Below are 25,166 nucleotides of genomic sequence, written 5' to 3' on the forward strand. Positions count from 1 at the left end.
AAAAATTTGCAGGATCCTGCATTTTCCCATAGACTTGTATTAGCGACGGATTGTGAAGGATGGCCATCCGTTTCATCCATCGTGCACTGAATCCTACGGAAAATAGCGGTCCGTCGTGCGGAGAAAACGTTCAGAGGAACGTTTTTTCTGCACGTCAGAAAATCGGTGAGCGACGCATCCTGCGCTGCCCGTCGTCGACTATAATGGAAGCCTATGGATGAAGGATCCATCCCTGACCGTCACACACAGGAATCCAGCGACGGCTATAATGGAAGCCTATGCATGAAGGATCCGTCCCTGACCGTCACACACAGGAATCCAGCGACGTATCACGTTTTTCCCTTCTGAGCATGCCTGGAAGGATTTTCAAATCCGGGAAAAGATCTCTCCCTCTCTCCCGGAAATTTCTCCATTGACATTGTGGCAACAACACAAACAACACATCCGTCATTACAGTGGATGTATCACACACGTTTTTCGTGACGCACGTCAATACGTCATTTCACTGCACAACGACGCACAGCAGAAGACGGAAGTGTGAAAGAAGCCTTATATAGGGTTTTGATGTCATTAGACAACACCCCTCCTCATTACAGAGATGGATATCACCTGATTTAATTAATTGGTAGATTGCTCTCAAACCTGAACAGCTTGGAGTAGGACAACATGTATAAAAAGTATCATGTGAGCAAAATACAACTTGCCTAATAATTCTGCACACACATACAGTGGGGCAAAAAAGTATTTAGTCAGTCAGCAATAGAGCAAGTTCCACCACTTAAAAAGATGAGAGGCGTCTGTAATTTACATCATAGGTAGACCTCAACTATGGGAGACAAACTGAGAAAAAAAAATCCAGAAAATCACATTGTCTGTTTTTTTATCATTTTATTTGCATATTATGGTGGAAAATAAGTATTTGGTCAGAAACAAAATTTCATCTCAATACTTTGTAATATATCCTTTGTTGGCAATGACAGAGGTCAAACGTTTTCTGTAAGTCTTCACAAGGTTGCCACACACTTTTGTTGGTATGTTGGCCCATTCCTCCATGCAGATCTCCTCTAGAGCAGTGATGTTTTTGGCTTTTCGCTTGGCAACACGGACTTTCAACTCCCTCCAAAGGTTTTCTATAGGGTTGAGATCTGGAGACTGGCTAGGCCACTCCAGGACCTTGAAATGCTTCTTACGAAGCCACTCCTTCGTTGCCCTGGCGGTGTGCTTTGGATCATTGTCATGTTGAAAGACCCAGCCACGTTTCATCTTCAATGCCCTTGCTGATGGAAGGAGGTTTGCACTCAAAATCTCACGATACATGGCCCCATTCATTCTTTCATGTACCCGGATTAGTCGTCCTAGCCCCTTTGCAGAGAAACAGCCCCAAAGCATGATGTTTCCACCACCATGCTTTACAGTAGGTATGGTGTTTGATGGATGCAACTCAGTATTCTTTTTCCTCCAAACACGACAAGTTGTGTTTCTACCAAACAGTTCCAGTTTAGTTTCATCAGACCATAGGACATTCTCCCAAAACTCCTCTGGATCATCCAAATGCTCTCTAGCAAACTTCAGACGGGCCCGGACATGTACTGGCTTAAGCAGTGGGACACGTCTGGCACTGCAGGATCTGAGTCCATGGTGGCGTAGTGTGTTACTTATGGTAGGCCTTGTTACATTGGTCCCAGCTCTCTGCAGTTCATTCACTAGGTCCCCCCGCGTGGTTCTGGGATTTTTGCTCACCGTTCTTGTGATCATTCTGACCCCACGGGGTGGGATTTTGCGTGGAGCCCCAGATCGAGGGAGATTATCATTGGTCTTGTATGTCTTCCATTTTCTAATTATTGCTCCCACTGTTGATTTCTTCACTCCAAGCTGGTTGGCTATTGCAGATTCAGTCTTCCCAGCCTAGTGCAGGGCTACAATTTTGTTTCTGGTGTCCTTTGACAGCTCTTTGGTCTTCACCATAGTGGAGTTTGGAGTCAGACTGTTTGAGGGTGTGCACAGGTGTCTTTTTATACTGATAACAAGTTTAAACAGGTGCCATTACTACAGGTAATGAGTGGAGGAAAGAGGAGACTCTTAAAGAAGAAGTTACAGGTCTGTGAGAGCCTGAAATCTTGATTGTTTTTTTCTGACCAAATACTTATTTTCCACCATAATATGCAAATAAAATGTTAAAAAAAACAGACAATGTGATTTTCTGGATTTTTTTTTCTCAGTTTGTCTCCCATAGTTGAGGTCTACCTATGATGTAAATTACAGACGCCTCTCATCTTTTTAAGTGGTGGAACTTGCACTATTGCTGACTGACTAAATACTTTTTTGCCCCACTGTATATACAGTCATGGCCAAAAGTATTAACACCCCTGCAATTCTGTCAGATAATACTCAGTTTCTTCCTGAAAATGATTGCAATCACAAATTCTTTGGTATTATTATCTTCATTTAATTTGTCTTAAAGGGAACCTGTCACCCCGTTTTTTTCAGTAGGAGATAAAAATACAGTTAAATAGGGCCTGAGCTGTGCTTTACAATAGGGTATTTTTTGTCCCCTGATTCCCTACCTATGCTGCCGAAATACCTTACAAAAGTGGCCTTTTTCGCCTGTCAATCAGGCTGGTCAGGTCAGATGGGCGTGGTCACAGCGCTGTTTCTTCCCCCACATCTTGCTTATGTTCCCGTTGGTGGCGTAGTGCTTCTCGCATGCGCAAGTGCCGAATGCACTGCGCAGCTGTAGAAAAAGAGCGCGCTCGCCGCTATTCAGCGGTTTCTCGGTGGGCGTGGCCATCTTCCTGAGGCCGCGCGTGCGCAGATGGAGTCTCCTGCTTCCCGGGGCTTCAGGAAAATGGCCACGGGATGCCTCGCGTGCACAGATGGACATCGCGGCGGCCATTTTCTTGAAGCCGAGATTCGAACTCTGACGAATCTGACGTGGCATAAATTTTCATGAATTAGACGTGGTGCCTTAGCCATGCTTTATCCAACCCATGCTCCAATGCTGTGGTATTAAAATGCCCAAGTTGCAAAATTTTGTCCATTTTTAAGGTGTTTTGCAGCAGAATTCTGGTGTAAATATTTTAATGAATTGGGTCCATAGTTTAAAGATCTGGCCAGGTACCTCAGAATAGTTGGGAAAAGTCCAGCACCACCTCCAGTCGGCTTCTCCCGGCACCACTCTAGTTGATTGACTCACAATGTGCGTAAATAAGGAGGCACCTCTTAATCAACCAGAACGGTGCAGGTCAGGTGAGGTTAACACCAAACCAGTCTCTTCTCTGCCTAAGAATCCTGGCTGGCTCTCCAAATTATACCTTCTTGAAAATGCCCCAGCCCAGTGTTTAAGAGAAAAATTTACTTACCTGGCGGTAATTGTGCATCCAGGCTCCGATTCATGCTCTCCCTAGTTTGGGCAGCATAAAACTTCCAACGGGTTTCCTTTCAGTTTGCTAAACTCCATAAAAGAGGTATAAATTCTGGATTTGGATTTTTAAGAAGCAGGTAGGTTGACAGTTGGTAGTCCTTTTGACAATGCTGTGCGTTATGTTCATTTTAAGAAGTACTTCTTGAGGTATGTGCTCACAAAATCTTTTTCACCAGTTTTCAAAAGAGAATATGAAAAGAAACTCCAGGTTTTTGAGATTTGGAGAGTTTCTGCTCCAAAAACTCTTTAAAAGCTCTGTGTGCACACTGCCTTAAAAAGTTATTCTTGGATCACTTTAGAGATATATCCTTTTTGCATTTCATATTTTCTAAGTTTTGTGAAAATTAATAAAGTATATGACTGTCACGGCGGTACATCAAATGCCTCCTCAACAACGACCTATTCACCATGGTCACTGTGCGGCTTCTCCACGAGTCAGTTTGGCTTGCTGAATTTTGCCTCTTACAGCACTGTTCTGCGCTGCCGCAACAGCATGTTGCTTCCATTTGGCCTTAGGGGGGCATGGCCGGTCTCTGCAGGAATTTAGCCCTGCTGTGTCCTGCAGAGATTAGGCTCCCCAGTGTACCACATGCCAGCATGCTCTATATGAGGCAGCTCCTCTCAAACTTTAGTACTTGGCACCCAATTTATGCATTCCACCATATTCTTCCCATTAACGACCTGGCTTGCTCACCCGCCTGTATGACCTCTCTGCTCCTGACCTCGACTACATGTATCGAACCTGTGCTGCCTGCTCTGACCTTTGATTATTAGACCACATATTTGTCTTCCTGTAGCGTACCTGGCGTACCCATGCCTCTGACCCTCTGGACAGCTGCTATAGTCCCGGGGACTGCCCTGGGGTAATACCTTCTGTCTACTGGCAGTCCATCATATCCTCACCATCAGAGGCCCTAGTGAAGACCCAGTAAACACCTAGTCATGCTTCTCCAGGGTAATTCTGGACCGTGGCACAGTGGGTCCACATCCACCAGCTTTACAATGACAATCCATCATATGGTGAAGAGATATTTGCATAATTCAGTCAATTACAAAGGCAAATTTATTTACTGTATTATTTTAGCATTATAGCCATTAATTACATTAGTCTGATGAGGAAATGATGTACTCAACAATTGTGTGCAGCCGACACTAATCATATAGTACATATATCTGAAGAAAATTACATTACGTAGAGGTTCCAATGTAGACATGCTATCCTTCCAGTAACTCAGTACTTTTTATGGGCAAGAGAAACAAGCTACCGTAACTACTTGCAATAGCATGTTCAATTAAGTAATACATAACCTTCATTATGCTGCAGCAGCTATTGATTTCTGGACGGTGCACTTAACTCACCTATATTTCATCATGTCGATTGTGGGATCTCTAGGTCTTTTACTAGTTAAACTACATTACTATAAACTGAATGAACGATCGGTGGCAAAGTAATTCATTTAGTAAGTAGACAAAGGTTTGACTCTATAACTAAAATTGGTACAAGGAAAGATCAGGAGAGCACATCAATGCTAGATACACTGGGACTCACGTATCAATGTGTCTTCATTACTATGTGATCGAAGTGTGCAAGACATATGTATAGCCCTTATAGTCATATTCCATATCTATATGGCTGCACATTGTTTTTTTTCCCTCTTTACTAAGGTCCAAGTTGTGGGCCGCTTATTTTTCAGACCCCAAACAGGTAAAGCATAAGTAAAGGATAAGGAAACTCAAAGCGTAAGCATCTTTTTGTTGCACTGATCCGTCCCCTGATAAAGTCGGACCTTTAGCCGGATTTTTCTGACTGCTAGACCTTTCTATGCTTCCATGCATAGTTATTGATGTGACATTTTTCCATGTTAAGTATTGTTCACATAGTTATTTTCTGCCAGTTTTCTGTAGCTTTTGATGGTCTCAATAGCGTATTGTGCTGCTCTATTCAATTCTGCAAAAAAAAGAGAACAATGGATGGTCAAAATTTTCCCTCTCTATCATAGATTCGGTAAACTCAGAATCTATGATGCTAGTCTGATCAGAGCTGAAACTTCGCCCAGCTCCTGCTATAAATCCCAGTGAGTGACTGCAGCTGTCTTCCTTAGAACAGTCAGTGGCAATGGGTTGATGAAGCAACTGGCCCCAATGATGACCTCGGGCCTGGTTGCCTACTTACATCGGTCTGTTGCCTTCCCTGCAGATTGTGTTATTTCCCCTTTGACCCAGCTCCTGTTCCTGTGCATTGTGATTCTTCCTAACTCATGTTTGTTTTTGGCCTCGTTTCTAGATATTCCTCCCACTTACCTGGTTGACTCTTTGCCAGCTCCAGGCTTTGAACATTTACTCCATTAATTACTAAACTCCAGTCTACTCTCCTGGGAAGTTATTTATCAACTGCTCGCCAAGTAATGATGCTAATGCTTCAACAGTGCTTCTATCGCCAACTGCTGACTATTCTGGGACTGAAACCAGTTGACCAGTAGTCTCCAGAACTCCTTGAACTGGTTCAGGGTGAAGAGTAAAGCTATTCCTTAGACTCTCTACCCTGCTCACAATGCTGAAAGTCAAATTTGTACTTTGAGAATGCATGGCTCTCAAACTTTCGCGACTTTGTGGGGAGTTCGGTGTGACAGGATGACCTGCGTGATTTGTGGCGAGGAGCATGGAGGCACCACTTTTGTGACACACATCTTAATGAATCAGACACCTCTGACTTCAGGACACCGACTTCTCAAGACTTTATGTCTGAACATCTTGCTGGCAAAAACACAAATATAGTCCCAGTCTGCTGAGTTATTAGGCAATAAATCTTAAACAAGGTTGTCTGGATTATAAAATCCATTTAAAAAATTAAGTTATGGCGTGAATAAAAGATGAGCACCATTAAAGTAGTTGTAAACTACTGGACAACCCTTCCTTCAAGGGGCCCAACAAAAATAAAAACAGTCAATGCTCACCTCTTCCCATAGTGCTACTATTGCAGTAATGCTGTTTCTGGAGGATGACATGACACTGTTGTATCACACAACTGCTAATGGCAACTACTGGCTGCTGATTATTGTATTATGTAAATGAAGGCAATGTAATGGCTCACACCATGAACCGCAGTGCCAACATCATTGGAACGAGCCATCAAGAAGAGGCAAGTATAGAGTTTTTTCAGCACTGGACAACCGTTTAAGTACTAATAGGTGTCTATTAGTGAATAATGGCTACAAAAAATAGCGTCTATATATCAAGAGGCTCAACATGTCTGTAAGTTACAGATAAAGCTCAAATACTTAATTTCTCCTGTGGTGCAGCTCCATATGTGCTGTCCAGCTCTTCTTCAGAGTTTATAACTATAGAAGGACTTATGCATAATCTCTTGATTCCATTATTATGATGTTGTGTAGTGTTTGCTGTCCTTTGCTGCTATCTACTGCCCATTGCTATGATATGTTCTCAAGTAATGCTGATGTAATCTCTCATCATGTATCTCTCTCTGTAACTCCTCCTATCTAATTCCTCACATCCATTCATTCTTGTCAGTGCCATCTTGGCAGAAGCATGATTCAGAGTTGGAGAGAGGATTCTCCTATTACATCTATCCTTCACCTTCCATCTTCTACCTCGTCTCTTCGTCTTCCCTTGACATCTGAACGTCTTCATTTGTCAAGTCGAGGTGAATAAACTATCTAAAAGTTTGTCCACTGTACCTTCCATCCGTGCAGCTGGTCAGACCGAGGAGGAGATAGCGAGTAACCTATCTTCCATTGCTTGTACCGAGATCTTTACTCACATCCCTAAGACACATCTCATCTACGTACTTTGGTGATAGAATAACAGAGTTCCAGAGAAACTTAACACATCGTACCCAATTCTGCAACAGGTCATAGCTGAAGATTTTGATAACGTAACCCCATGTGATCAGTTAACCATAAAGAGATCATTCTAGTTATAAAAAGTCGTTCAAAGTCGACTATCCCTTTATAGTGAACATTAACGTAATTTTACAGTTCTGGTTCAAAACAATGAAGATAAAAAGATGAAAATATAGAACACTTTTAAATAGACATTTCTAAAAATGTACTTATTCAAAACTCTTAATGGAATCTCCTCCTGCAGGGACAAGATGACAGATGCCCTATCAGATGATAATGATATGTCGGTCTAGATCTCACATTGACCATCAGTGATGTAAAGGTTCATTTTCAGTGAATGATGTATCATTAAACGCTATCATTTTGCACATGAACGTCTACTGACATGTCATGGAGAAATTACTAAACCTGTTTCGGACCATTTGGCTTGTTGATGAAGCAAATATATATTTATATATTGTGTTATTATGGCCATTAACACACTGTACCTCTGTAGTAAATTGCTGAAAAATCCACCCATCTATTCTCAGTCCATGCCTTTTATTTATACGTTAGGTATGTATGAACATCTAATAAACTTATTATACCTGTTGATGGTATCAAAGCTTGATCTACATTTATTTCAGCAATGATACTGATATAGTCATAGGGGAATACAAGGTTGGGAAATAGGGAGGGCAAGTGGGGCAGCTGCCCTGAAGTCTCGATCATCTGGGGGGCTCTTTCCACTTTCCCTCCCATTTAAACCCCTAAACAGTATCAATGACTATGAACATTAATGGCGCTATATAACTATTAAATAAGTATATAAATAAATTACTGTCTGGTATAACCAGCCTTTTCTTTCCAGGATCCCACTAGCTTCCGTTAGCAGCTACCATGAACCCTCGAATAGTGGGTGAGAAAAGCAAATGACCACTTCCCCACTAGCGGCAGTATGGAGGGGGCAGGAGAATAAGAGTTTAAGCTGCTGCTTATGCTTGTAAAATGAAACAGCCCATGTGACTATAACATGTAGGCAAAGCTGGTGATATCACTCACCAGTATTATACTGCCCATTCCATGATAAAGCCAGAGCCAAACATTTTCCACCATTCTGCCCAGCACCACTGCCTCCAGTTTGAATGACCCCTCCATTTCCTGAAGTCACATAGCATAGAGGCTAATAGTCAAGTAGGAGACGTTGACACTGGGTAGGGAATAGAGCTGGAGTGACCGAGGCTTCAGATCAACAATAGCTCTTCAGTTAATTTACATATAAATTCAAACTCTGATTTCTCGGTAAGGGAGTAACGGATTGGCCATGTAAAGGTATTGCTGGACTTTTCTTTGAAAGAGCTACATGCCTATATAAGTAGTTTGGGGTGTGAAATCCTGCTGACAAATTCAAATTAAAAAAGGTAAGCCATCCACACAGATGTCTGGTAGTGCCTAATGGCCCCCATACACAAATATGACAACCCGATATCGGCGGAATTGGTCAACAATGAAATGCATATGGGGCCTCCTAACTCTCTTCAGAGAAATGATTCCGGGGAAGAGAAGGATACGGCCATTGGAATTTCGGTCAATCCTTTTGTTCAGTGGGGAGATAGTATGATAGTGGCTCTCACATAGAGAACACAGGATTTAACGGTCGAGCCAACCGTTCCTATATATGAGGAGTAAGGGAAGATAGCAGTCATTCAGCTGACAGCTATTCAATGTGTATGGGTGCCTTTATCAACCTCTTCATATTGAGAACATATAAGCTGAATATGAGAATGTATAGGGTGGGGGCCAGTAGGAGCAAAAGCTGTCAACCTTTCTGACTTTGAGAGTCACATTTAGTTCTGATAAAGGGTCATGAACCACATCCGGTCTGCGCCTGTGCGGCCACCCTGTTACTGAATCCCCGCCCCGCACTGTGCATAATGCATAACACAGTGCGGGGCGGGGATTCAGTAACAGGGTGGCCGCACTGCCCGCACAGGCGCAGACCGGAACCCGGCATCAGAGCTAGGAAGGCGCTGCTCTATGCGCCTGCTCCAGGCAGAAGAGCAGAGCGCAGGCGCCGGATTTCGGACAATAACAGTGCTGAGGGGGCGGCGACAATCGCCCCAGAAGAGATGAGTGACGGCAGTTGGGCGCTTCAAAGAGGAGGCTTCAGACCCGCCTCCAGGTACAAAGACAGGTATTTGAGCAAAATTATAAATACCTTTATTGTGGGAATATCAGCAACAAAAACTAAAAGAGTCACCTTGTTAGACTGCAGCATTACTGCTGCACAAGGTGGCTCTTTTAGTTTATAACGGATGGAGGGGGTGACAGTGGCCCTTTAAAATGTAAAATCTGGAGCTAAACCAAATTTTTTTGCGGTAAAAATGTAGTTATTTCTTCTTCACTGCCCAATGATATAAAATTCTGTGACCCACCTGTGGTTTCAATATGATTACTGCACCCCTAGATGAAATCATTGAGGTGTAATTTGTAAAATAGGCTCACTTATAGCGGGTTCTGCTGTTCTGGCACCTCAGGCGCTCTCCCAGTGGATCATGGCACCCACAAACTATAGCAGTAAAATCTGCACTATAATATGTGCCTCCTTCCCTTCCGAGCTTTGTACTGTGCCTGAAAAGTAATTCTTGATTACATGTAGGGTATTTGCACAATCAGGAGAAACTGCATAACAAACTGAAAGGTCAATTTTTTCCTATTAGACCTCACAAAAATAAAAAATTTGGGGCTAAAACAACATTTTAGTTGTAAAAATGTAATTATTCAACATGTTCACTGCACCCCTACATGAATTAATACAGGTGTAGTTTGTAAAATGACAAACTGCTGTTCTTGCACCTCAGGGGCTCTGCCTAAGTGACATGGCACCCTTGAAATCTGAAAACCAATATGGCGCTTCTTCCCTTCTGAGTTTTGCACTGTGCCTCAAAAGTAATTTTCCAACACATATGGGGTATCGGTGTACTAAGGAGAAATTACACAACAAATTGTGGGGTCCAATTTCTCCTGTTACCCTTGTGAACATAAAAAAATTGGGGCTATAAACATTTTTGTGTTAAAAATGTGAATTTTTATTTTTACGGCTCTACGTTATTGGGGGTTCAAGCACCTGGGGGTTCAAAGTGTGCGCCACACATCTAGATACATTTTATGAGGGGTCTAGTTTCCAAAATGGTGTCACTTATGGGTGGTTTCCATTGTCTAGGCACATCGGGGGCTCTCCAAACGTGATCTGCCATCCGCTCTTGATTCCAGACATTTTTAAGCTAAAAAAGTCAAATGGTGCTCCATCCCTTCTGAGCCCTGTCTTGTGCCAAAACAGTAGCTTTCCCCCACATATAAGGTATCGGCGTACTCATGAGAAATCTCACAACCTATTTTGAGGCTCATTTTCTTCTGTTACCCTTGTGAAAATAAAAAAATTGGGGCTTAATTAAAATTATTGTTAAAAAAAAGTACCATATTTTTGGTATTATAAGACAAACTTTTTTCCCCAAAAATGTTTGGGGAAAATGGCCGTGCGTCTTATAATGCGAATATACCTTACCGGCCATGGTGGAGCAGTGTCCCAGGGTCGTTGCTGGAGGAGGCAAGAGTGGAGCGTTGCTGCAGGTCGGAGGCTGGGATGAGAGGATGTTCAGATGTGCGGCGTGCCATTGCGGGTGTCCAGTGCTGCGGGGGCTCTGCCGACATTTTGTGAAAGCCCAGAGCCCCTGCATTTACATGGTTTCCTATGTGGTGGACTCCGGGAAAATGGCTGTCGGGGGCGGCAAATGCGCCGATGGAGATCTCGGTACCAAGATCTCGGGAGATGAGATATCAGCGCTGAGATCTCGTCTCCCGACATCTCCATCTGTGCATGCGCTGCCCCCGGCAGCCATTTTCCCAGAGTTCACTGCATAGAAAACCATGTAACTGCGGGGACTTGGGGCTTTCAAAAAATTTCGGCAGAGCCCCCGCAGCACCAAACACCTGCAGCGGTGCACATCCAACCACCCTTACATCCCAGCCTGTGGCCTGCAGCAACGCTCCACTCTTGCCTCCTCCAGCAGCGACCCTGGGACCCTGCTCCACCACAGCCACTACCCCCAGTAAGCAATAAGACGCATGGATTATGAGAAACACAATTTTATTTTAAAAAAAGCTTTTTTCCCTATTTTTCTCTTCAAAATTTGGGGTACGTCTTATAATCCGGTGCATCTTATAATAAGGTAAAATGTTAATTTTTTCCTTCAACATTGCATTAATTCCTGTAAAACACCAGGAAGGGTTAACAAACTTTCTGAATGTGGTTTTCAGGACTTTGAGGGGGTGCAGTTTTTAGAATGGTGTCACGTTTGGGTATTTTCTGTCACACATGCCCCCTAAAGTCAGTTCAAATGTGATATGATCCCTAAAAAAAAAATGGTTTTGTAAATTTTTGGGGGGAAAAATGAGAATTTGCTGATCAATTTTACCGCTTCTAGCTTCCTGACTAAAAAAATTATGCTTAAAAAATTGTGCTGCTGTAAAGTAGACATTTGGGAAATGTTATTTATTAAGTATTTTGCAAGACATAACTCTTTGGTTTAAGGGTATAAGAATTAAAAATTTGAAAATTGTGAAACTTTCAAAATTTTCATCAAATTTCCAATATTTTCACAAATAAATGCAAGTTCTATCAAATAAATTTTACCGCTATCATGAAGTACAGTATATCATGAAAAAACATTCTCAGAATCAAGGGGATCTGTTGAAGCGTTCCTGAGTTATCTCATAAAGTGACACTGGCCAAATTTAAAAATGAGGCACGGTCACTGCAATCTGTCCGACTGATGAAGGTCATTGTAGGACCAAAAAGTCTTCTTTACTTTTTGATTGCCTGCACACAATAAAATTATCTGACTACAACATTTACTTGAGTGCCAAGTTTTCTACAAAATTTACATGGGATCGGATCCTACTTGGGCATCATCCACAGGAATGCCATAATTACCAATTTTGATCATATTAACCCATAAATTGTTTCGGTTCTTAACCCTTTAACGACCAGAAGTATTTTTGCTTTTGCATTTTTTGTTCCTTTTCTTCCCAGAGCCATAACTTTTATATTTTTTTGAACGCGGCGATACCAAACATGTGGACATTTGATTTTTTTTATTGTTTTATTTTGAATGGGGCGAAAGGGGTTGATTTGATCTTTTATATACATTTTTATTTTTTAAAAAACATTAAAAAAAAAACTTTTTGCATGGTTCAATAATCATCCCAACTCATCAGTGACACGAGATCAGTTGACGGGGTCACCGATGGGAGGGATTTCCAGCGCACTTGCCAGAAGCTCGAGTTAAATGCCGCAGAGATTGACAGCGGCATTTAACGGGTTAACAGCCGCAGGTGGATAGCGATTCCACTCGCGGCTATTGCAGGCACATGTCAGCTGTATATATCAGCTGACATCTGCCCGGAAAAGTGAAGGCTCAGCGCTGGAGCCTGGATCAAACAGGGGGAGTCCAACATCAGCGTACTATTAAGCCCGATGTCGGAAAGGAGTTAAACAACAACCACAAGATGGATTTCATCAACCAAGGTATCATTTTCATCAGTATAACGGCGCCGACCTGACACTGTGTGAAAGTTACTGTGCACAATCCTGCTGACAGGTTCCCTTTAAGCGTTTAAGGAACAACATTTGATAAATAAGGAGTGGTGGAGATGGTGGCTACACTAAAGATTTGGCAGAAATTATAATAATCTTTATTTTTATATATTACGCTAACATATTCCGCAGCGCTTTACAGTTTTTTTTAACCATTTTTAATACATTTGGTACAGTGTTTCCCAATGGTCCTAAAAAAGTATTCTTTACTCGAACAAATGGCATCAAAGTACCCCGAGGCTATGATCATATACTGTGCTGCACTTGTTAAAAATACAGGATGAGAACAGTGTAAAAATCCTGCACACGTACGTTGGGTTGCGAACCTAAGCTGTAATGTATAACAAGTATTGAGCTTTGGTTGGAAATGTACTGCTAAATATCCAGACCATCGTTTCCACTCCAGTGTATCGCTATAAAAATAGGAACTAATGCGGCATAGCCTTTACTCTATACGTTCTGGAAAACTTTAAAGAGAGAAAAAGATAAATGGGCGCCCTTCTATCTCCTTTCAAATGGAAATTTCAAAAGTAATAAGGACATTGCCTCTTTCTCATCCTTCAGACTCTCGGTTTGTCAACCAAAGGGATTGTTAACTTCCAAGAGAATTTAGAGAAGGTAACAAATGGATTTACTCTCGAATCAATCTCTTCAGAGGCAAAAAAAATTAGAATAATTCTGGCTGACCCTGATGAAAGAAACAGATGGGCTGTTAAACAGAGGCCATTGAAGCTATTTTTAACTAGTCCAACCTTACGAGAAGATAATGATTTATGTTTCAATAAAATCTTTTGCTTGAACTTTTTAAACAGTTTAATTAAAGTTACGAGTAATCCCAGTAGGCGCGCACCCCCCATGATAAGCCCTCTAATGTATTTTCCTACAGACAAAACCTGGCATCTTTGATTCATGCTTACACATCTGACACCAGATAGCAAAGTTACATTAATATTCATTACTAATTATCCGGCTTCCTCTTTGTAAAGAGCAAGGCTTTGCCTCTGCCCTTTGCGGCTTCGTTGCTATCTAAAGAGGTTTCCTTTTTTTAAACTTTTAGAAAAGTTTGTCTAACTTGTACAGTATATAGAAGGACAGGGAATGCACACTGGAAGAATATGAACTATTCACAAGTCCATGTCCAACCCAGCCGGTGTTAGGACTTGCGGAACGCACCGAGGAGATAATGAGATGATATTTGGTGCGTTCGCAGTCCGGGGTCCACCGTGCAGGAGAGAACCCGCTGCTGGCAAATGGCGGCACTATAGGGCAGTGGAAGCGAACTCTGTTACGTCACAGAGCCGCGGTACCGCACCAAGAGCGCAAGCAAGAAGTCACAGAACTCAATTACAAGACTCGGGATTGGGTTCGTCTAGACCACTTGCGCTCGACGCCGCTACTGGGTGTCAAAATAAACAAAAAGTAATTTTAAGCACAAGAGTGCGAGTAGTGCCGCACTGGCGGACGCCACTAACCACCCAGACTTGGGTTGGAAAGCGCTTTAATAATGCACGGCGCCGCACTGGCGGTCACAGCAGAAGACGCTGTAACGTATGTTTAATGTTGATAGCTCAGCCGGGCGCTAGATAGCATACATCCACCTTTTGCGAACAGTCATACACAAGGGAGGGGATGTTTAAAGAACAACTTGCACTCATCACCACCCACACGTCTTCAAATGTACACTAGCGCATGGCCATACGGCCATGCAAACTTTTTAGAGAAGGACCAATGGGAGACTTCCACAGAAGTTGAGCACCTTCAGAACCTTCCTAGAGGACCAATGGGATTTGCTGCAGTATCTAAGCATGTGACACTTGATCTCCAACGAGAAATCTTGCCCTGGGCATGCGCAGAAGGGAAAAAGCAGGACTTAGTCCCAAAAACATCTGCTCGCCGCTGCCCAGTACTGGCTACAATGGCAGAAGCTTCAAAGGCAGCAGTAACCCTTTACACAGAGTCAGACTGAGCAAGATGTAGGGACCGACGTCTCCACTGAGCAGCCTACACTGCGGCAGGAGAAGAATGGGAGACCGCAGCGGAGATGGACCAAGATTCCCCCTGTGCAGAGGCGGGAACTCGACCCCTAACAGCCGGTTTCAGTCACAGCAGTGGTACAGGCGCGGATTCAGTCAACTCTCTGTGTATAGAGAGCGTCGGATGTAGGTGTGCCCCGGCACTGACTGACAGCCAGCTCTAATGCTGAGCTGCTGTCAGTCAGTGCTCAAGGTGAAGTTACAAGCTGACGCTCTCTATACAATGAGGGGTGACTGAACCCATGCCGGCGTCGCCTGTGACTCAAACCAGAACGCTCCCACAAGGAATAAAGTTAATTTCCTCCCGGCAGTGGGGGTCTAAGTGCCGCTTCAGAATACTATTAACCTGTAGATTAGCCCCATATCTGCTGGCTGATAGGGTTTTTTTTAATGTGAAAGGTTCCTTTAATCGACATAAGAAAGAACAACTTATTTATGAGGGGTTGTCTTATCGCATAGTTTTTAAGGTTGAAGGAAGACATTAAGTCCATCTAGTTCAACCCATAGCCTAACCTAACATGTTGATCCAGAGGAAGGCAAAAAAAACCCCATGTGGCAAAGAGTAAGCTCCACATTGGGGAAAAAAAATTATTTCCCGACTCCAGATACGGCAATCAGACTAGTTCCCTGGATCAACACCCTAACAAGGAATCTAGTATATATACCCTGTAACATTATACTTTTCAAAAAAGGCATCCAGTCCCCTCTTAAATTTAAGTAATGAAACACTCATAACAACATCATACGGCAGAGAGTTACAAAGTCTCACTGCTCTTACAGTAAAAAATCCGCGTCTATTATTATACTTAAACTTTCATTCCTCCAGACGTAGAGGATGCCCCCTTGTCCCTGTCTCAGGTCTGTGATTAAAAAGATCATCAGAAAGGTCTTTGTACTGTCCCCTCATATATTTATACATTAACATAAGATCACCCCTTAGCCTTCGTTTTTCCAAACCAAATAGCCCCAAGTGTAATAACCTATCTTGGTATTGCAGACCCCCCAGTCCTCTAATAACCTTGGTCGCTCTTCTCTGCACCCGCTCCAGTTCAGCTATGTCTTTCTTATACACCGAAGACCAGAACTTTACACAGTATTCTAAGTGTGGTTGAACTAGTGACTTGTATAGAGGTAAAATTATGTTCTCCTCATGAGCATCATGCCTCTTTTAATGCATCCCATTATTTTATTTGCCTTTGTAGCAGCTGCCTGACACTGGCCACTAAATGTGAGTTTGTCATCCACCCATACTCATTGACGGTTTTGCCCAGAGTTTTAGAATTAAGCACATAGTTATACATCTTATTACTTCTACCCAAGTGCATGACCTTACATTTATCTCCATTAAAGCTCATTTGCCATTTATCAGCCCAAGCTTCTAGTTTACATAAATCATCCTGTAATATAAAATTGTCCTCCTCTGTATTGATTACCCTGCAGAGTTTAGTGTCATCTGCAAATATTGAAATTCCACTCTGTATGCCCCCTACAAGATCATTAATAAATATGTTAAAAAGAAGAGGGCCCAATACCGACCCCTGTGGTACCCCACTGCTAACCGCGACCCAGTCCGAGTGTGCTCCATTAATAACCACCCTTTGTTTCCTATCCCTTAGCCAGCTCTTAACCCACTCACACATATTTTCCCCTATCCCCATTATTCTCATTTTATGTATCAAACTTTTGTGTGGCACCGTATCAAAAGCTTTTGAAAAGTCCATATACACTACGTCCACTGGGTTCCCTTGGTCCAGTCCAGAACTTAACTCTTCGTAGAAGCTGATCAGATTAGTCTGACATGAACGGTCCCTAGTAAACCCGTGCTGATACTGGGTCATGAGGTTATTCCTCTTGAGATACTCCAGTATAGCATCCCTTAGAATTCCCTCCAGGATTTTACCCATAGTAGAGGTTAAGCTTACTGGCCTATAATTTCCGAGTTCAGTTTTTGTCCCCTTTTAGAATATTGGCACAACATTTGCTATACGCCAGTCCTGTGGTACCGACCCTGTTATTATGGACTCTTTAAAAATTAAAAATAATGGTCTATCAATGACTGTACTTAATTCCTGCAGTACTCGGGGGTGCATCCCATCCGGGCCCGGAGATTTGTCAATTTTAGACGCCGCCGCACTTCCTGCTGGGTTAAGCAGCTGACACTTAATGGGGATTTTTTGTTATCACTGATCATATTGTCTGCCATGGAATTTTCTTGTGTAAATACTGATGAAAAAAAGTCATTTAGCATATTGGCTTTTTCCTCATCCTCATCCACCATTTCACCCAGACTATTTTTAAGGGGGCCAACACTATCATTTTTTAGTTTCTTACTATTTACGTAGTTAAAGAATATTTTGGGATTATTTTTACTCTCTCTGGCAATGAGTCTCTCTGTCTCAATCTTAGCTGCCTTGATTTGCTTTTTACAGATTTATTTAATTTTCTGTATTTATTTAATGCCTCATCACTACCTACTTCCTTTAATTCTCTAAATGCTTTCTTTTTGTCCCTTTATTGCACCCTTTACAGCTCTATTTAGCCATATTGGTTTCCTTCTATTTCTGGTATGTTTATTCCCATACAGTATATACTGTGCACAGGTCCTATCCAGGATGCTAATAAATGTCTCCCATTTTCTTTGTGTATTTTTGTGTCTCAGGATATCGTCCCAGTTAATTGCACTAGGATCATCTCTCATCTGTTGGAAATGTGCCCTCCTCAAGTTTAGTGTCCTTGTAACCCCCCTACTACACATCTTATTAAAGGATACATGAAAACTTATTATTTTGTGATCACTATTTCCCAAGTGACCCCCAACCCTTATATTTGCTATGCGGTCTGGCCTGTTGGTTAATATTAGGTCTAGCAGTGCCCCCCTTCTTGTTGGGTCCTGAACCAGTTGTGAAAGGTAATTGTCTCTCATAGTTGTCAGAAACCAATTACCTTTGCTGGAACTGCAGGTTTCTGTTCCCCAATCTGTTTCAGGGTAGTTGAAGTCCCCCATAATAATGACTTCTCCTTGAGTCGCAGCTTCATCTATTTGCTTTATGAGGATATTCTCCATTGCTTCCATTATTTTTGGAGACTCACAACAAACCCCTATTAGTAATTTAGTTTTTTTCCCCCTCCCCTTATCTCCACCCACAGGAACTCTACATTAGATTCACCTACATTATCACGCAGGATGGGTTTTAAGGATGATTTTACATACAGACACACACCTCCCCCTCGCTTATCCGTTCGGTCATTTCTGAACAGGCTATAGCCCTGCAAGTTAACAGCCCAGTCATGGCTCTCATCCAGCCATGTCTCAGATATCCCCACCATGTCATAATTATGCTCCAACAACATTAGTTCTAATTCGTCCATTTTGTTGGCAAGGCTTCTGGCATTAGTATACATACCTTTTATGTATCTCTCTTCACCTCTATTCTTTCTTATATTATTAATTGATCTGACCCCACCCCCCATGCCACCGCCACCCCATCTTCCCCCAATCCATAATTTAAACACTCCTCCAACCTTCTAGCCATTTTCTCCCCCAACACAGCTGCACCTTCCCCATTGAGGTGCAGCCCGTCCCTAGCGTAGAGCCTGTAGCCAACTGAGAAGTCGGCCCAGTTCTGCTGGAACCCAAACCCCTCCTTCCTACACCAATTCTTGAGCCACTTATTAACCTCCCTAATCTCCCGTTGCCTCTCTGACGTGGCACGTGGTACAGGCAGTATTTCGGAAAATACCACGTTGGAGGTCCTTGCTTTCAGCTTGCAGCCTAATTCCCTGAAATCGCTTTTAAGGACCTTCCACCTACGTCTAACTTTGTCATTTGTGCCAATGTGCACCATGACCGCTGGGTCCTCACCAGCCCCTCCCAGTAATCTGTCCACCCGATCAGCGATGTGTCGGACTCGAGCGCCAGGTAGGCAGCACACCGTTTGACGATCCCTGTCTTTGTGACAGATTGCCCTATCTGTTTCCCTAATAATTGAGTCCCCCACTACCAGCACCTGTCTGGCCTGCCCGGCTCTCCTATTTCCCTCCTTACTGGAGCAGTCACTCCTCCGGCTTTCAGAGGACATGCCTGGCTGCAGCAGTGCTACCCCTGTACTGGCTCCCCCCTCATCTGCCAACTTAGCAAACTTATTGGGGTGTGCCAGATCAGGACTAGCCTCCCTGGCACTCTTCCCTCTACCCCGCTAACTGTCACCCAGCTTGCTACTTCACCGTCCTGCAGCTCCATCCTACCATCCCCCCCTCATCTGTCCCATTGAGCGTCTGCTCCGTGAGCAGAAGACTCCTCTCCATATTGTCAATGGATCTCAGTGTTGCCAGCTGCACATTTAGATTCAGAATCTGGGTTTCCAAATGCACAACGTGCTCACATCTCGCACAGCAGTATGCACCCTCGACCGGATGATCAAGGATTGCATACATGTGGCAAGATGTGCACTGGATGGCATTAGCAATAGTGGAGCACATTTCCTAATGGGGATTGCACCAGACAGAAATAAATGCAAAGTATCAATAAAACACAGACAGCAATTCAGTAATTCCTCCCTTGGAAACTCCCTGAATCCAAAGTCACTGAATCACACTTACCGCCGTTCACACTTACGCTCAGGTCACACTCCGCTCGCTCACACTCGCTAAGCTGAAGATTTAAAGAATTTTTTTTCTCTCTTTCCCCTCAGCAGCAATCCACCTTGCTGTTCAATGCACTTCCTATGCCTTTTTAGAATATATATATATATATATATATATATATATATATGTATATATATATATATATATATATATATATATATATATATATATATATATATATATATATGTATATATATATATATATATATATATATATATATATATATATATATATATAGCTTGAAAAAGGATTGGAAATCCGAAATCCGAAACGTTGCCACGTTCAGGCATTAAAAGCCCACTATTTCTATTATTTTTGTGTGCTGTTTTCCTTTTTTTCTCATATTGTTGGAGCCATTGGAATATTGGTTTGGAGAGCTTTGCACTACAAGTGTGGTAATATGATGCTGTTCTAATTTTTTCTCTATATATGTATATATATATGTATATATATATATATATATATATATATATATATATATATATGTAACAAAGAATATATACAGAATTATAATTCTTATTCATAGCAAATTTTTGAGCAAGCCCACTCCCTTGGATCAGACACAACCCCACACATGAATGATCTCAGGATGCTTTACTGCCATGAGTTCTATTATGCCAACAGTACTCAACTTTGCTTCTCCAAACAAGAATTCTTTCAGATGTCCCAAACAGTCAAAAGAGGGCTTGATCAGAGAAAATAACATTGCAGGAGCACAGGGATTGGACTGCAGAGGACTGGAGTAAAGGTAAGAATCTTGAGACCATTCATGTGTTGGTTGCTTTCCATCCATGGAGCAGGCTCACTCACATTACCGAACAACATTGTGTAAAGAATGGGATCTAAACATCCTCTAAGGGCAACTTCTCCCAACCATCCATGAGCAATTTGATGAACAACTAAGATTTTTCCAGCATGATGGAGACATGTCACAAAGCAAAAGTGATAACTAAGTGGCTAGGTGAACAAAACATTGACATTTTGAGTCCATGGCCAGGAAACGCCCCAAATCTCAATCTCAATCAGAACATGTGATTAATCTTCAAAAATTGGGGACAAAACCCCCCACAGAAACTGTGATAATCTCCAAGCACTGATTAGGCAAGAATGGCTTGTCATGATTTGGCCCTGAAGTTGATATCCAGCATGTGCCAGGTGAGGAGCAGAAATCTTACAAAAATAAGGGTCAACACTATATTGAGTTTTTGCATAAACTTTATGTACGTCAATAAAAGTGTAAAAACATGTGAAATACTTATAATTCTACTTCAGTAACCATAGAAACATCCAACTAAAGGATGTCAGAATATTGAAACAGCAAACTTTGTAAAACCTCAAATTTGTCAGTCTCAAAACTTTCGACCAGGACTGTATGTAGCACCTGGGTTTTCTTCTACTACTACTTCCATTCATACATTTCGCCCCCATTTTTAACTAGCATTCTTTCAATTTCAGTCCCTGACTTCACCAACACAAAACATCAAAATATGTTACACTGTAAATAGAATATTACTTTCCTGCAAATGCCTTGAGCAGAACCCTAAATAATATGCATATTCCCACTGGCCCATATACAATGTAACCAAACATTCAACAATACTACCCCTACCAATAGATCAGTGATCGAGCTGAGCGAGCACATGTATAGGGAAGTCTGAAAAAATAGCGGAGAAAGGTGCAGCAAAGCCCGGTAGGACTGGGTGAAATCCTAGCACTGCAGGTCTTAATTAGATGCACCAGGCTAGCTTTGACTAAAAACCATGAACTGGGTTTACCCTGAGTCACTCTGCTGGAGGTTGAGCAGAGTGGAGTGTGTTGAAGCTGGTGAGTGACCATCCAAAATGTGAGCTGTAGCTGGGAGAGAAGGTCTCTCTCTGAATGGAGATTGAATGGAGATTGAACAGGTCAGCTAGGAAAGCTGAGCAGTCTGTGTGTTGTGCTGCAGAAAAACATGTGGAAGCTGCAGCTTGTTCAGCGTGAACTGTGTATGGAGTTGAACACTGCTGTTTGGCGCTGGAGGCTGCTAGAGCTCAGGCTGAAGGGGATACTAAGACTGGTGGTATCGGGCCTCTTCTATGCATGAAGTTTGCTCTAAGAAAACAGGACTGTAATCTGTTCAGTGTGAGTCAGCACTGACATACTGAATATGTTCCTGCTGAATGAACTGTTTATTTGCTGTGATACCTTTGCGCCCAGAGGAAGCTAGTTTGGTTATGAATCCCTTGGAACAATATGAAAGCAATCACATTTTTGGACCAAATCGCATTGCTGGTGTGAATGCTACCAACTGCTGAGCGTGAATCCCTACAGGAGTCATTCTGACAAGGTGCTGAGAGCAATAATAAAGAAAGGATTGTTGTGGAATAGCTCCACACAGCTGAAGATGTGAAGACGTCAAACCAGGACAGGTTTGATGTAAGAATTGTGGTTTATTCAACGCGTTTTGAAGTTAAAAAATTACTTCTTCATCAGGAAGTAACCACATGTATCGGTGTGAATGCTACCTACTGCTGAGCGAGAATCCCTGCAGGAGTCATTCTGACAAGGTGCCGAGAGGAGATGGAATGTAAAGTCTAATTTTTTTTCCATCCATTTCTTATTTTAGATTTTACTATGAGATAAAATAGGAAAATAAATAGTTTAATCTTCCTGTAAACTACATTTATATTTGTGTATCATAAAAGATTAACATAACATGCAACATTCTGCACAAGATGAAACAGGCAACATTGCATATCTAGGATTATTTCCTACGATACTTCTATAGACCACCATGACCCAGGTATAGTGGGAGGATAACTGGAGACTGATGGGATAGGATTGCCTGTATTTCACCATCAAAGCTGAAAGTCATTAGAACTTCTGCTTATCATCGGTGTCCAATAACTGCACTGGTAATGAGAAAGGAGACATCTGAAGACACTACTTAGTGTGCTGATCACCTGCCAAACGTAGACCGTCCTGTCAATGGACATCTGTCAGGAGACATCTGACCTGGTCAACCTGCATTTTGTCAGAGGCAACCTCTCATCAAAAGATGGAAATCTCATTAACTGTGGACTCTGATTAGGGAGTAATCATTGATATTTGGATACATATATAATGCACTGTGTATAATACAGTTAGGGCCAGAAATATTTGGACAGTGACACAAGTTTTGTTATTTTAGCTGTTTACAAAAACATGTTCAGAAATACAATTATATATATAATATGGGCTGAAAGTGCACACTCCCAGCTGCAATATGATAGTTTCCACATCCAAATCGGAGAAAGGGTTTAGGAATCATAGCTCTGTAATGCATAGCGTCCTCTTTTTCAAGGGACCAAAAGTAATTGGACAATGGACTCTAAGGGCTGCAATTAACTCTGAAGGCGTCTCCCTCGTTAACCTGTAATCAATGAAGTAGTTAAAAGGTCAGGGGTGGATTCCAGGTGCGTGGTTTTGCATTTGGAAGCTGTTGCTGTGAGCAGACAACATGCGGTCAAAGGAACTCTCAATTGAGGTGAAGCAGAACATCCTGAGGCTGAAAAAAAAGAAAAAATCCATCAGAGAGATAGCAGACATGCTTGGAGTAGCAAAATCAACAGTTGGGTACATTCTGAGAAAAAAGGAATTGACTGGTGAGCTTGGGAACTCAAAAAGGCCTGGGCGTCCACGGATGACAACAGTGGTGGATGATCGCCGCATACTTAATTTGGTGAAGAAGAACCCGTTCACAACATCAACTGAAGTCCAGAACACTCTCAGTGAAGTAGGTGTATCTGTCTCTAAGTCAACAGTAAAGAGAAAACTCCATGACAGTAAATACAAAGAGTTCACATCTAGATGCAAACCATTCATCAATACCAAAAATAGACAGGCCAGAGTTAAATTTGCAGAAAAACACCTCAAGAAGCCAGCTCAGTTCTGGAAAAGTATTCTATGGACAGATGAGACAAAGATCAACCTGTACCAGAATGATGGGAAGAAAAAAGTTTGGAGAAGAAAGGGAACGGCACATGATCCAAGGCACACCACATCCTCTGTAAAACATGGTGGAGGCAACGTGATGGCATGGGCATGCATGGCTTTCAATGGCACTGGGTCACTTGTGTTTATTGATGACATAAGAGCAGACAAGAGTAGCCGGATGAATTCTGAAGTGTACCGGGATATACTTTCAGCCCAGATTCAGCCAAATGCTGCAAAGTTGATTGGACGGCGCTTCATAGTACAGATGGACAATGACCCCAAGCATACAGCCAAAGCTACCCAGGAGTTCATGAGTGCCAAAAAGTGGAACATTCTGCAATGGCCAAGTCAATCTCCAGATCTAAACCCAATTGAGCATGCATTTCACTTGCTCAAATCCAGACTTAAGACGGAAAGACCCACAAACAAGCAAGACCTGAAGGCTGCGGCTGTAAAGGCCTGGCAAAGCATTAAGAAGGAGGAAACCCAGCGTTTGGTGATGTCCATGGGTTCCAGACTTAAGTCAGTGATTGCCTCCAAAGGATTTGCAACAAAATATTGAAATTAAAAATATTTTGTTTGGGTTATGTTTATTTGTCCAATTACTTTTGACCTCCTAAAATGTGGAGTGTTTGTAAAGAAATGTGTACAATTCCTACATTTTCTATCAGATATTTTTGTTCAACCCTTCAAATTAAACGTTACAATCTGCACTTGAATTCTGTTGTAGAGGTTTCATTTCAAATCCAATGTGGTGGCATGCAGAGCCCAACTCGCGAAAATTGTGTCACTGTCCAAATATTTCTGGCCCTAACTGTAGTGGAGAGACCAAGCATGCTCCGTTCTACGATTCAAATGATAATATTCGCAAATTTAGAGACCATTTCCTTCTGCGTCTGGATACGGCAACTTGACTGCATTTAACATTTTACTGTGAAATTGCAAAAAAAAGTGCAATTCCACAATTTTTCGATTGTTTTTTTGCTTTTTTTTAATTACTATGTTCAATATATGGTAAAACTGACCTGACAATAGGATTCTTCAGGTCAGTACGAGTTCGCGGCTACCAAACATGTATAGCTTTTATTTTTTTTTTTAAGTGGTGAAAAAAAATTCAGAAATTTGTAGGAACAAAAAAAGAATGTAGCTTTTGTCGTCATTTTCCGAGATCTGGGGCAGGGTAAGTGCTTATTTTTTGCAGCCTGAGCTAACATTTTTACTGATACCATTTGATGGTTTTGATCGCCTCTTATTGCATTTTATCACAATGTTGCGGCAGCCTCAAAAATTTTTTTCTTGTTACTTGTTTCTTGTATACCGATCGGATTAGTTTTATATTTGGAAATCTAGGACTTTTATGAATGCCGTGATACCAAATATGTGTATTTTTAACCCCATCACCCCGAAGCCTGTTTGCAACTTCCTGACCAGGCCATTTTTTTCAATTCTGACCACTGTCACTTTATGAGGTCATAACTCTCAAACGCTTCGCTTCAATGGATCCTGGTGACTCTGAGATTGTTTTCTCGTGACATATTGTACTTTATGATAGTGGTAACATTTATTTGATATGACTTGCATTTATTTGTGAAAAAAATGGAAATTTGGCGAAAATTTT

General features: G+C 42.0%; 1 protein-coding gene across 3 annotated transcripts in view; it reads right to left on the reverse strand.

Annotated features, from left to right (window-relative positions):
• Positions 1 to 25,166, reverse strand: part of SNX29 (sorting nexin 29) — a 597,835-nt gene that overhangs the window by 76,263 nt on the left and 496,406 nt on the right. The window contains exon 21 of one of the 3 annotated variants that reach the window (XM_069734082.1): positions 4,468 to 5,369. The exons of the other annotated variants lie outside the window; for them this stretch is intronic. Coding sequence (XP_069590183.1) covers positions 5,360 to 5,369 — 10 coding nt within the window. The 3' untranslated portion in view covers positions 4,468 to 5,359. Of the gene's footprint in view, positions 1 to 4,467; positions 5,370 to 25,166 lie in introns of those variants that run through there. 3 annotated transcript variants of the gene reach the window in all.

This window comes from Ranitomeya imitator, chromosome 7, assembly GCF_032444005.1.
Source record: "Ranitomeya imitator isolate aRanImi1 chromosome 7, aRanImi1.pri, whole genome shotgun sequence".
Taxonomy (NCBI): Eukaryota; Metazoa; Chordata; class Amphibia; order Anura; family Dendrobatidae; genus Ranitomeya; species Ranitomeya imitator.